General features: G+C 43.5%; 1 protein-coding gene across 1 annotated transcript in view; it reads right to left on the reverse strand.

The window, feature by feature from the left end:
• The window catches only part of DOCK8 (dedicator of cytokinesis 8), a 765,653-nt gene that overhangs the window by 239,475 nt on the left and 511,439 nt on the right, over positions 1-14,739 (reverse strand). Inside the window, exon 18 of the mRNA XM_078675733.1 lies at positions 1,098-1,199. Coding sequence (XP_078531859.1) covers positions 1,098-1,199 — 102 coding nt within the window. The remainder of the gene's footprint in view (positions 1-1,097; positions 1,200-14,739) is intronic.

Consider the following 14,739-nt stretch of genomic DNA (forward strand, 5'->3'; position numbering starts at 1 on the left):
AATGCTGCAGATGGTAGATTAACCAGTAGACATTCAGGACCCAGCAAGTTCCCAGTGCAGAGCAAGATGCAACAGTGGAGTGGGGGTGATGCAGAAGGCAACAATGAGGGAAAAGAAGAGAGACAGAGCGAGGATGCAGAGTAGAGATGGGGTTAAGAGGTGGAGGAGGACAGTAGGAGTGAGCAGGTAGAGGTTGGATGAATAGAGAAGAGTGGAGGATAAAGCAGTGAGACAGAGGTATAGAGATGAAGAGCAGTGAAAACACAGAAGAAAGAGGAGGAGAGACCAAAAGCCGAAGGTACAGAGAGACATTCCAAAAGCCTTTCACCTCTAAAACACTCAGGTCAAGATGCCATCAAGAGCGGGGCGCTGAGTCCCTTAATGTTATGATCCATGCCTGGGGTCGTGTCCTGACACAAGTGTTTCGGATCTCGTGGGAGAAGGTGAAAAGTTTGCCTGAAAAGGCTTGTTTGCTGAATACAAGGTGTAACCAGAGTAGCACTGTGAGTGATAAGGGGAGCACCAGAGGCAAATACATAACATCACAATAAGAAACAGCTCTTTCATAATTGTGACAGTGTGCCCGACATATAATATGGTAAATCAACTTTCCTTCCATTAGTATAGAGCCTGTAGTTACTCGCTGGGTTACCGCCTATTCACTAATTCACTCTTATTATTTGAACACTTAGGGGCATATTTATGAAGCCAGTTGTGTCGCACCTGCACCACACAACATGGTGCATGCACGATGTAACTCAAAAATGAGATTTATGAAGACATGCAAGCCACTTTGTGTGGCCCTGAGGGGCCTCTTACATTTTGGGTTAACCAACACAGTGCAAATCGCTGCGTTGCGTTTCTCTGCCCTGGGAAGGCATTACATAGGCGTTGCGTGGGAACACTCAGGCAACTCCCATGGTTTCTGACGCATTCCCAGATTTACCAAAAGTGGTAGAGCTGGGAATGTTCCAAAGAGATATGCCTTCTGAGGGGAGGCGTAACAAGGAGAAATATCTTTATTTCTGATTGTTACTTCCTCTGTCTATATTTTACTGCATTCTGCCTCCTTACTCCTCATTCCTCCATGAAAGTACCTCTGGGGAGTGCATCCAGTAGTTGAAAGGCAGCTTGTCCAATGCGACAGGAAGGCAATAGGTTCCAGTCTGCAGGCGGTCATTTAAAATAATTGGGAGCCACTGAAACAGATGAAGCAAAAATCAACAATCAGAAAGAGACAAAGGGGAAAACGTACAGAATTAATTCAAATTGATAATATGTGTAATATTTTATATGGATGTATGACGTTACAACGCATACTTTTACAATGCCTACCTTTACAATGCGGTTTTTACAACGCATACCATTACAACGCATAGCGCTTTGGGGTGCTGGATAGTGAATAGTTTAATTTACTATTCCAACTCCAGTCCCCGTGGATAGTAGGGAAGGTTATTGGATAGTAAATTAACCTATTCCCTATCCTAGAGCGCCCCCCAGAGCAATGCGTTGTAAACGTTTGCGTTGTAAAAGTTGCGTTGTAATGGTAGTTTGTTGTAAAAGTTTCGTTGTAAAGGTTGTATACCATTTTATATTGACAGTAATACCTAACCTACGTTTCAGTAGCAATCAAAAAAGACAAACAATGTAAAATGACACTAGAGATGGTTTTAAAGTTGGTAAAGTCCTGATCACATATAAACAGACATAAAAAAATTTAAAAAATCACTATTTTTGCTGCCCACATAATTATTTGAAATTGCTTGCTCCATAAATTCCTTTGGGGGTACAAATGCTTCCTACTTGACACATTCTTTTGGTAAATAAATCACCCTAGTGTGACTGTGCCCTTATCACGGTCCAGTTTGAATACCCTCTTTAGTATCATTATCTATGGCACAGTCCTTATTGAGAAATAGTCCATGGTCTGTATTAACTAGGACCAGCAACCTGCCACATAGCATATTGTAGACCAATGGTTAAGAGGAACCTCCTAGCCTTCCTCCGCTTGGCAGAAGAAGGCCAGGAGCCTCCTCTTAAGCAGACATTTCTTCCCACAGCACAAGACTTTCACATACTAGCAACCTACCTGAGACACCAGCTCCTGGGGACCAGAATGTCCAGAGGCGATTGTGGGCAGAGGAAGGCCAGGAAGCTCCTCTTAAGCAATCTTAAGAGGAGCTTCCTGAAATAGTTCCCATGGACTTTCAGACTAAGTTGTTTAGTTGCTATGCCTCATATCTTGAACTATACCTAGAGGTGGAACTGGAGACATTTTAAGAACTTTTTCCCTCATAGCTGTAAAATTTAGTGCAATTTTGACCAGATTGACTCCTATCTCTAGCAAAGAAATTATCTGATGGTTTGACACATCTTGGTCTAGAACTCACAGGAGCTTACAGATGGCACTACCGTTTACTCCCAGAGATATGTTGATAGCACTCAAAATATAAATGTGGTCAAAATACGTAAAAAACAGCTTGGAGAGTTTGCATGGGATTAATTATTAGATGCCAGGTGTCTAGCCAAAGGTAGTCTGTTTTGGGAGATTGGACTTTGATTTGGATAGAAAAACAGTTTGTTCATATATTACACCTGACAGTTGGATGAGACAATGCACAGTGATGTATAACTTCAGTTACAATTTAGTAATTTATTTTTTTCAATAGCACAAGTGAAGCGTGTTTAGGCCTGTCTAAAAATAAAGTCCTGGCCCTGACATTATTCCTTCAGATTTGTACCTTAATGAGCCTGAGATAAGGGCACTTCGACTTACCCAAGTACTACATGCAGCTGTAAAAGAAGAACATCTACTGTTGTGGTCAACTTCCATCATAATCCCATTTTTCATTACTGTACCATCTCACTAATCGACTCTATTGTAAAGGTGATTGGGCGAGTTGTCCTAAATAGGCTGACAATATGGGTTGATGAGAACCACATTATTTCTGATCTACAATAAGGGTTATGGCCACAAAGGAGAACTATTGATCAATGCTGGATCCTACACTTAATCATCAACAAGTACCCAACGGCCAAAACCGGTTCCATCCGTATGGTATTTATGCACTTGGCTTCAGCCTTCGATATAGTCAACAGTGAAAAACTAGGGAACATCCTTTTTAGGGCTCACGCCCTGCGTTGCACTGTGCAGCAGTGCTCGCGCAGGCAAGAGTCATTTTGTCCGGGGTTCTGAAACGGACCCTGGAATTGTACACGCTTGTGCATGGGTTTTTACTTTTGTGGCTAGCCATTGGCCTTTGCCTGCGTGTTCGTTTTTAAAATAGCACACAATAGGCCAAAGGCGGGCGCATTGCTCCGGCCATGGCCTATTAGTGTCTATTACGTGCATTCCTGCCATATGGTTTCAATTATCATGCCCAGACACGGGCACGATAATTGAAACCATATGGTCCACGTGCGCGTACCACTCGCTGCTTTGTTTTCAAAAGCGGTTGCTTTCAGTTTTAGAGCCACTTTTTTTTTGTGGCCGGCTGTAGCCCCTTAGGTTGTCTACACTTAAGTTCAAAAGGCTCAAATATTGCTGTTCTTTATTCTGCCTCTTTTAGTTTTATATGTGCATGCGCCAGTGGCCACTCGCAGCCAGTATTTTTGAAGCTGTTTTGTTTATTGAAGTGATTCTGCCCTGCTCCGCTCTACAGTTAAACAGTATGTGTATCTCTCACTTTTGTTAGCTTGTGCACACGACAGGTTATAAATTACCAATGAATTATTTGAATACACATATTGGATTCTTAAGAACGCTGACGGATGCTCTTCCTGCGACTCGGATTTCTCACTTTCGTTGCGTACACAAGCCGATTCACGCAAGCTCGTGCCCTTCTGGCCCCTCCGTGGGTCCGTAACTTCCATTATGCAGGGAATTACTGCGAGGGACCAGGCACTTCTTACAGGATACTTTGATGGATGGTATTTTGAAGAGTTAAAAAATGCAAGCGTCAAGCTTAGCAGGGGTATCTAGGTGAAGGAAAGGGTGCCAGCAGTTCACTTCAGGTTACTCCATTGAAACCAAGCCATTGGGTAATCTGCATATTCCCCCGCCGGGAATTCAGCCAAAGTGTTGTTAGATTGCACAAAGTGCAGAAAAAGTTTTGGCCTGGCACCTCGTATGTCTTTTCTAGGCCAGGTATCATGGGAGACTGGCTCTATCAGAAAATGCTTCAAACCCATCTCCAGTGAGCAAAAATCATATAAAATAGTTAAAAGTGTACACATTTACTTAACACGAAATTCTGGAATTACACACTATTGTGCCATACTGTAAATTAAGCATAGTCTACCGGTAAAAAAAAAGGACGTAAGTGCATGTTACACCCACTACTGCCTGCTTTGTCAATGGATGCAACCATGACAGAGGTGCTGATGCGACTGGACGGCCTGTCACCCTCTGTGCCAGGATCTGTGTATCCTGCTGCACTTGCTCTAGCTACAATATTGTAATTGTAATTATAGTGCCCTTACAACCCCTGTAAAAATGTTGCTCTAACAAGGGCAGACTGTGGCTGTTTCACCAATATTCAAGGCAGCAGCTTCAGGTTCAATAAAACGTGGATTCTTGAGCTCATTTGAATCCAGCGACATCAATGCAGGGGCATTCCAGTTACTGCAGAACATGAGGCCCCAGGTACACCACAGTACAGATGCTGCACTTACTGCAGAACATGGGGCTCCAGATACATCACAGTACAGATGCAGCCCTTACCGCAGACAGTGGGGCTTCAGGTACACCACAGTACAGATGCTGCCCTTACTGCAGTCAATAGAGCTCCTGGTACCTCACAGTACAGAAAAAAACATGGGGCTCCAGGTACATCACAGTACCGATGCTGCCCTTACTGCAGAAAATGGTGCTCCGGGTGCATCACAGTACAGATGCAGCCCTTACTGCAGAAATTGGGCTCCAGGTAGATACAGCACCGATGCTGCCCTTACTGCAGAAAATAGTGCTCCGGGTACACCACAGTACCGATGCTCTCTTACTGCAGAAAATGGGGCTCCAGTAACATCACAGTACAGATGCTGCCTTACTGCAGAAAAAAACGACTTCACCTGCACAGAACCTGGAGGGTCCCCTGAAAAACGTGGATGTTAGACCAATCCCAGTGGCCAACGCTCCTGCAATTCCCCTGCTGCTTTGAATGCATCTCCTGCAGCTGCTGCAGCGTGCAGCTGCTTCCTGTACCAGAGAGCATGTGCTGCAGCTGCTGAAACCTCAGTGGCCGCTCTTATTGCACAACACCGATGCCCCGGTTGTTGCACTAAGTGGTGGCTCAAGTTACAACAAGGAACCGTCACTCCTGTGGTGCAGAACTTGGCAGCTCAGGGGACTGAGGCTTCCTTAACTGCTCCAGCTATTGGACAACACATGCACACAGCTCGAGATGGCCAGACCAGCAAAGCCCTCTATCAGCAGCTGTCCAGACTGGCAGGGGCCGAGGTCTAGCCTGTCACAGCTCTGGGGCCTGAGATGCCTAGGTTAGCGCAGCACAATATGTCACGACTAGCACAGCTCCCTGCAGAAATATCTAGAGTGGCACACTGTGCAGAGGTGCCCCAACGACTGACGTCCAGCTCTAGTGGCTGAGGTTCTCAGACTGGAAGCACCACTCTGTGCTGAGATTACCGGTCTGCCACAGCTCTGTGCTGAGATTACCAGCCTGACACAGCTCTGTGCTGAGATTACCAGCCTGACACAACACTGTGCTGAGCTTCTAAGTCTGCCACGGCTCTGTGCTTGGATTCTCAGTCTGGCATGGCTCTGTGCTGAGATTCCCAGCCTGGCACAGCTCTGTTCTTCGATTCCCAGTCTGGCACAACTCGATGTCAGATGGCAAGATTGGCACAGTTCTGTGCTGAGATTCCCAGTCCAGCACAGCTCAATAGCCATATCGGCACCACTCTCCTGAGATTCTGAGTCTGGCACATCTCGATGCTCACATGTCAAGACTGACACATCACTGTGCTAAGATGCCCAGGCTAATACAGCTCTGTATCAAGATTCTTTGTCTGGCACAGCTCAATGCCCAGAAAGGCAAAGCTCTTTGCTCCGATTCCCCTTCTGGCACAGCTCAAATGCCCAGATGTGCAGATTGCCGAATCTCTGTACTGAGATGCCCATGCTAACACAGCTAGGTGCTGAGGTGCCCAGACTAGCACAGCTCGTTGCTGAGATGGGGAGCCTGGCCCAGCTCTGTGCTGAGGTGCCCAGGCTAGGAGAGCTCTATGTTGATATTCCGAGTCCGGTACAGCTCGATGCCCAGATAACATGTAACTATGTAGCTATGCTCTAATAACTGTGTAACCTTTGTAACGATGTAACCTGCAACTATGGTCTGATACTCATGTAAAGCGCTCTGATACCTCCGGGTCTAGCCAGCGCTATATGAAACCTTTAAAATAAATAAATAAATGTCCAGTTTGGCACAGCTCTGTGCTGAGATTCCGGTCTGGCACAGCTCTGTGTCGAGATGCCAAGGCTAGCATAGCTCGTTGCTCAGATGGGGGGCCTGGCACAGCTCTGTGCTGAGGAGCCCAGACTAGCACAGCTCGTTGCTGAGATGGTGAGCCTGACACAGCTCTCTGCCTCTGCTGTCAGAGTAGCATTAGAGCAGTCTTCTGTGTGTTTGTGTTTACAGCCCTGACTGCAGTTTAGTGTGTGTATTTACAACCATGCGTGTGAGTGTGTGCTCAGAGTATCCTCCTTGTTTATGTTGGTCTGCATACATGTCAAAAGTACGGAAGGAACTGGGTTTGCATGAGCGTGGGGGTGCTTTTGCATAAAGCAGAAAGAAAAACTGTAACACTGTAAATTAAACACAGCTTAAAATATTGTACAGTGCATGCTACTATGTACTTTCTCTCAAATGTCTGCTGGCTAAGCGGGCTAAGAGAGAAATAGGGAAAGACTCGATTTGGCACAAAAGAAAGCATTTTTAGATGATGGTGTAAAAAGTGAAGAGAGGTGTGTGCGATTTTAACAATCAATTTCAATACAATAGGTCACGCATTATTAAAGTTTGAGCTATTGGTGTTGCATTATTTAGCAATGCCAATAGCTCAAACTTTAATAATGTGAGACCTATTGGATTGCAAATGCTTGTTTCCCCTTGGGTTTGATCCTGACATTGTAGTATTTCTAAATGATCTGCATCTGAACATGTTATCTGTTACAATAACAATGTCTCCTTTTCTGAGAATTTTAGGGTTCAGATTAGGGTGTGTCAAGGGTGTATCCTGGCCCTGTTTTTGTGTACCTTTTATATTCATATTTTAGAAAAGCATCTGTTAGAGAAAGACCAGGGTGGGTAAAAGCTCTCTCCTCGCATTGCTGTATGCAGCTGATGTAGTTCTTTTCGCCAGAACAGCAGTGGACTTACAAAAATTATCAGACTTGTTTGTGGGCTTTACGGGTGCCGTAGATCTAGTGACAAATAATATATATATTTTTTTATAGTTGACTATATCCAAAATGTTTTGCATCCAGGGGTGTTAGACCTAAAGTCTTAAGAAAGTCTTCCTCCAATTTTTTGCCTAGCTACCTCCATTTTCTGACCTCGTTTTAGCTGGCTTTAGGACTCTGTGCACCTACATACCCAATTGGCATACTTAACTTACTTATAAGTCCTTAGTAAAGTGCACTTCATGTCCCTAGGCCTGTAAATTAAATGCTACTAGTAGACATGCAACATTGATTGTGCCACCCACTTAAGTAGCCCCTTAACCATGGCTCAGCCCTTCCACGGCAGAGCCTCTATGTGCAGCTTTACACTGCCACTTCGACCTGGCAAGATAAACGTCTTGCCAGGCCTAACCCTTACCTTTTATACAAATAAGGCACCCTTAAGGTACGCCCTGAATGACCCACAGGGCAGGGCACAATGTATTTATAAGGCAGGACATGTACTTTTAAGTTTTACATGTCTTGGTAGTGACAAACTCCCAAATTCGTTTTTCACTACTGCAAGGCCTATCTCTTCCATAGGATAACATTGGGATTACCTTATTTCATCTGTAAAGTGTAAGTCCCAATTGTGAAGAGATAGAATTTTCAAGTTTGGTGTCACTGGACTCACAATTTAAAATCACAACTTATGGTGAAGTTGGAATTTAAATTTCAGTTTAGAAAATTCCAATTTTAGAAAGTTGGCATTTACTTATTTGAGCAATTTGGTACCTGCTGCATGTCTCTGTTCAGTCTGGGTTGGGTGACAGCTGGTATTTGTGTATTCCCTCTGAACAGCCAAACACAAAGGATACTTAGGCGCATCTTGATGGGCATTCCTGGGTGATGGGAAGGAGGATCTGGGCACTGCCTTACACTCCAGAATAGGCTGTGTCCTGTTCACACACAAGGGAGCATACCTCCGAGGAGTGAGTCTGGAGCAATGGCAGGAAGGGAGGACCTCTGTGCACTTCAAATCTTTCTTTGAAGTCTCCCCCACTTTAAAGGCACAATTGGGTATAAGCACTGGACCTTTGACACTATGGCTTCAGTACACTTCTGGACCTGTGACCAGTCTGCCAGACAGAATAACTGTTGTGCTGCTGAAGTAACTGCCACTCTGATGGACTCTTGCCTTGCTGAGCTGCCCTGCTGCCTGCTGTTCTCCTGCCTAGGTGAGAAGAACTGGACATGCATCCCTTGAACCGAGAGTGACTCGAAGGGCTTGCTGGCTTGCCTCCTATTCAAAGTCTCAGGACATCAAAGACTTCAACTCATCCTGCTGCAGCACCTGGACTGTGTGTTGCAAGTCTTGCCCTGCCAGGTGGTGCCCACCCAGTCCTGGGCCCTTGGAAGTGGGTATAAAGTGCTGCTTCAACCAGAACTCAGGCATCATCAACAGAACTGGTGCATCTTCCCCTTTGCGTGAGTCGCAACCAATGCATCCTCGTCGTTGCATGAGGCAGACTGGGCACAATGCCTCCTGAACCAGAGCATTGCCTTCAGAGTCGACACATCGCCTACTGCCGGAGCAGCAGACGTGCATCACATTCGCTACCAGCGCCTTGCACTTTGAACTGACCCATCGCCACAGTTGAGTGGAGAAAATCAATATATCTTGTCCACTGAATGGCTTGACACCGACTCATTACTTCCGCTACACCTCACATCTTCGTGGATGACGATGCATCACAAATCAAGATACTTTAAGTTCAGCGGGCCCAAGTGAGTCCCTGTATCCAGTCCACGCTCCATCGCGGTCGGCCTGAACTTTTGACTTTGTCCCGGTCTAGTGTGACCAGGCAACCTGTTTAAGCGTTTATTGCTTCTAAGCGCTATTTTACATTTATTATTTGAAAATTCATATCTTGACTTCTAGTAGTTGGATTCTTGCAATTTCGGTCTTGTTTTTTTAATAATCTATTTTCTAACCTGTTTTGGAGTCTTTTTGTGGCGTTTTCCCTGTGGTACTGTTTGAAATGTTGCACAAATACCTCATACATTGCCTCTTACGTTAAGCCTGACTGCTCTGTGCCAAGCTAACAGAGGGCGAGCACAGGATAATTTAGGGGGTGTTGTGACTTATCCTGACTGAGACTGTGAATCCTGATTGGACAGGGTACATATCTCTGCCAATTGGAAAACCAATTTTTAACAAGGGGCTTGTTTTGGCTAAAGTTCATAATGCCCCTTACTTAGGAGTTCAATCTGATTATGCTCGTTTCCTGCTCCCTCTGGTTGACTATATGAGAAATTCATTTTTGAAGAAGATTGTTGGGGAAGAAATTGTTGCAGGCTCTCCCTAAAATGTATTATGCCAAACACACTTCTTGAGTTGTTAATGAAAGCAACATACAGGTATATATTAATATTTCTGCTTTTGAGATATTAGAGAATAAATGTTGTAGACACATTTTGAGCATCGCACAGGGTATTCCTGAGAATATCATCCATCAAGAACTAGGAGTTAATGATTTATCTGATATTGTTGCCCTACATACACTTTTAAGATGGATCTCTATCTGGCTACAGGCCGACTTGGAACTAAATTGAGAGATTTTGCGGGATTGTTAACCCCATGATAACGCACATAAAATACTTTGGCTAAAATGTATTAGAACCCATTTTTCTTCTTCGGTTCGCAGCCTTCTATTTGACATACCCGAGCTAATAAGGCAAAATAAGTTAAACTAGACAAGTACAGTCTTTCTATTTCTGCCAGTCTAACAGAGAGGGTCAGGAGTTCCATAAATATTTCGTTTGAGTGTACATTCTGTTAAAAACTGTTAGTGGGTTGGAATCTTATCTTTATTCTATGTCTAACTGTAATCATCCATTCATGCAAACTTAATTTTTTGTTAGAATTTCCTTAGAGGTGGAATGAAGGGATGAAGCTAGGACATTGTGTCTCCACAAAACACACTTAATTTTATCTTGTTTTGTGGTTTTTATGTTCATCCTCGAAGAGCTCTTATCATTCCGCTTTTTAAGAATCGTTGTTTTAAAAAAGTGCGTCCTGCTTTGATGTATTCACAAGTGTTGAATGAAGATCATATATTCTATTCTGTAGCCTGTTTTATATCTGCCACTGTTAAAACTAGACAGTCTTTTGATGGGTGACAATTTGTATTAAAGCTTTTACTGTATGATCTTTCATGGATTTTTTTTAAAAATTCAAAAAGAAAGATTATTATTAAAGGTAAAAGCAATGGGTATGCCCAGGTGTGGTTCCCATGCTCACTGTGTCACCGGAGTCAAGCTATTTCTTATTGACGACCCTTAAGTAGGCCAGTGGCAGCCTGGAGTTTGCTTGTGTTTGCATCTTCAGGATCCCTTGCTCTGCAGGTTGGCCTTGACTCTTCATAATGTAAAAGGACCAAGGCTGTTTTGCATTTGGCTGGTCTACTTTGGCATACTGGTTGTCTGATTTCTTTTGATGCAATTTTCCAATTATACTCCTGGGAAGGTTTATGAATTATACGGAAGTGTAGAAGTACATTCAAGTGAATGTATATATATATCCACACATACTTCTAGATTTCTTTTGTGAATTAGGCTCCTGGGTCCAAGTTTGATAAGGTGTCCTAGATAGCTCCCATGGACAGACTACTGGATTCAAAGTGTGCCTTAAAGAAACCACTTCAAAACTCATTTTACCTTGCAGGTCTGGCATATGTTATAGATTCGTTAGAGCTTTAGACGGACATTATCTGTATTAACGTATTTAATTTGGTATAATGCTGATGGCACACTTTTGCAACTTCAAAACACTGTTACTGGGTGGGAAAGTTTTGGGTGATGCTGTAGAGGTAGTGCAGTGTGGGTGGTTTAGGAAGGTGACACCAGAAAGATGTCATGTTTGAAATGTTTACTGCAATAAATTAATATGTACTCCCTCTCAGCAGGGTCGGATTGGGATCACAATTTGGCCCGGGCACTGACGAAAAAAGTGGCCCACATTTGCGGGGAGTGGCCCACATTCGTGGCTGTGCCCTTTCATGAAACACACAAGGAATGTAAGTGGGAGGATATTGTTCTTGGGAAGGACACAGGGCCAAGGTGACAACGTCCTACAAGCTGAGCTCCTGAAAATCAGCCAAGCCCCTTTCTATTACCAAATTATTCCCCAGCCCTCCAGTGCAGGAGACCTGAAAACAGCGAGACCCTTTTCTCTTAAAAGATGATTCCCCAGCCCTCCAGCGCAGGAGCACCTGAAAAGCAGCTAGGCCCCTTTCTATTACAAAATTATTCCCCAGCCCTCCAGCGCAGGAGCATCTGAAAACAGCGAGGCCCGAGCTATTTGTAAATGACTCAGCCCCCCCAGCCCTTCTTGCCTCAGGGCAGTGGCGTGGCAGTAGAGGGGCTAAAGCAAAAACACAGCTTCTGGGTCATCCATGGGGGTAGGGGAGGCTAAGGTGAAGATGGTGGGAGTTCCCAACATCACCTGGACCCCATAGTGAGACCCATTCTTCCTCGCCCAATATGCCCTGAATGAGAAGGGCTGTGACTAATGCAAACACTGTTTCTGTGCTGCGTGGGCCCCAGAGGGGCTGAGGTGAAAATGGCTAATTGGCCTGAGGAACACCTGCCCCCCTGGGAGGCAGATTCTGGCACACAATCACCCCTCTCCAGCCCACCATCAGCATGATTGCTTGGTAGGGCAGGGGGTCAAGGAGAGGCCACAGCTGATCATCACTGAATGGCCGGCTGCACAGCAAAGCTGCTTTCCTCTCCCTGTCAGTGCTCTCTGTGGACTGGGAAAGGGGGAAAAAAACGGCCCAAAGAGTGCACTGAGACACTGGCCCTTCGGCCCATGCCCCCCGAGTGCCCGCTGTGCCAATCCGCCCTGCCTCTCAGAACTTCAGAAGGCTGGTATCAAAGCAGCAACAGGAAATGACAGTGGGCCAGCATGCCATGCAAAGCACACTTTAAGGATCTGGTTGTGCCAAATCACAAAGCACTGTAACTAGAGGGCTGGTCTCCACTTGATTAATCTTGCACTTCTTGTCGACTTTACTTCAGGTCATCTTGCAGGTTTTCTGACAGACCTCACTTCAGGTTATGATGCTGTTTCCAAATCGTCAAAGCTCGATATCATGCTGTGCGGTGTGTACTTACCTGCGGATGCAAAAAATTATCTCGTTGAAAACATCTATGTCCATAATTGAGAAATTTGAAGATACAATTCCTTCGTGTAAAACCACATTAGTTGGCGATTTCACTTCTGCATCGGTGGTTCCATTTATGCTGCATCAGATGTCCCTTATCTAAATGAGATCTGAGAGCTGGATGCTCCACTACTATTCAACACTAAAACTGATTAGTGTTGTATTAAATTATTATGCTGGATATAAAGATTGAATTTAGTAGTTCTGAATGGCAGAATTCAATGTGATTGCCCCAGACGCTCCACTTGAAATAAGGGTGAATGTTGCATATGCTTTTACCTCGTTTATGTAATGGGCAGGTTGCTACTTTTGAGGTAAGTTACTGATCTTTAGGGATTATTAACCCTTTTTTATAACTTTTGATGCCAGTTGCAAAGGCTTCAGTGAATATTCCAGCACCATGGGGCATATCCTTATTATAATCAGAATGATATTAAATGGGATAGAAGAACTGAAGGCTCATTATATCAATGGTTACCAGAGTCGCTTGAATCAATTACTTTCCTAGATAATGAGATGGATATGCTGGGGAGAGCGGTCATTCATTTACTGAGTCATGCTGATAACATAGTTTTATAAGATCTTACCCCAAGTGGCCTTCAAAGGAAACCACATTTTATGCATACATTTGCATCATAGCATTTCCTTTATATAAACTTTAACAAAACCAACATTAGGATATTTTAAAAGGTTTGTGCACATAAAAACCTCACTTTTACAATACAAAATAACCGCATCGAAATGCTGATTGATGCAAACCTATTAGCATTTCTCATATCCGTGCTTAAATGGACTAAGCTGCATCAATAGGTTCGAGTTTATTAAAGTGTTCCATAGCATATATGTCATCATAACATTGATGCACTATTCAGAGTTTATATTGCTTAAGTTCCTGCTTTGCTTATGTATGAAATAGGGAGTGCACTTATTAAGGATATTGACTTGATAGAAAGAATAGAAAGTCGCTTGTGGAAATCTTTCCTCATGTTAAGAATTGTGCTGTATAGAGGGAATTTGTTTGGAACTGGGCATGGTTGGAACCTCTTATCGAGGATGGGCTCAAATCATTTGAACATGGCATTAACTTGTGTCAGCAGAACAAGGGTCTTTGAAATGTTTGCAATATTCTAAATTATTCACTACAAGAAATGAGCTTAGAATTTTTTAATTTGTTCATTATGTAATTGAGGATATCAGCAGACTTAACTAGAACCGGTCTGTAGGTTAAGCAAACCAAACATACACAATTGTAAACGTTAGGCAAGCTAGATCCCACTGTTAGATGTGTTCTCATAATTTTTAAAAGCAGTACATTTCAAGTTGCTTTTAAAACCTAACCTCACCGTCGTACAAATAAGGGTTGTACTTACTGGCCTACTCCACTAAAAGCTACAAAGCATGTAACGTTCTTCTGTCCAGGATATAATTGCTTACTTGCCATGGAAAATCTACCAAATAGATAACTTCAAAGTTCTTTTTAGACCTGGCGTCAATAATCCTTACACTCTTTTTCGAACCAGGTCCTTTGTTTCATATTTTTCTTCCTATCTAATCTTTTCAAAATAACTTCAGTATATGTAATATGTCTTGACCATGATCCCCAATAGCACATGTTGCTTCATGCGACTACTTCAAAGCAAATGACCCATTAGCTACTTACAAATTATGTTTAACAACAATCCACTTAGTCTGCAGGATTCTGAAGGGAAATCAGTCTTAGCTTATTAAAGGTGACCACTTTTTTCCCACTCTAGAACCTAAAAATAATTAAGCTTTGAGAATGCTCAGAAATCAACAAGCAGATATTCGGTTGGGTGATATTATTGAATTTCTAATAAATGCTCTACCTCTTGGTTGTTCATATTGAAGGCAGCCAGTCAGCATTAACAATCATAATATCCCAAAACAATTTCCAAACAGCTTCTCTCCCGGTTATAACCCTGTTTTTATTGGATAAACAGTGGCTGGAAAGTTGACATGGTCGAAAAAAGATAATTATGTGTCCTTGTCTTAACCATGTATATTTGAAAGTAATGTCTTTGTGTTTAAATCTCTGCCCAAATTAATCAATGCTTCAGGAAAGTGTACCTTAGTGCAGCCACAGAACTG

Source organism: Lissotriton helveticus, chromosome 2_1, assembly GCF_964261635.1.
Source record: "Lissotriton helveticus chromosome 2_1, aLisHel1.1, whole genome shotgun sequence".
Lineage (NCBI taxonomy): Eukaryota > Metazoa > Chordata > Amphibia > Caudata > Salamandridae > Lissotriton > Lissotriton helveticus.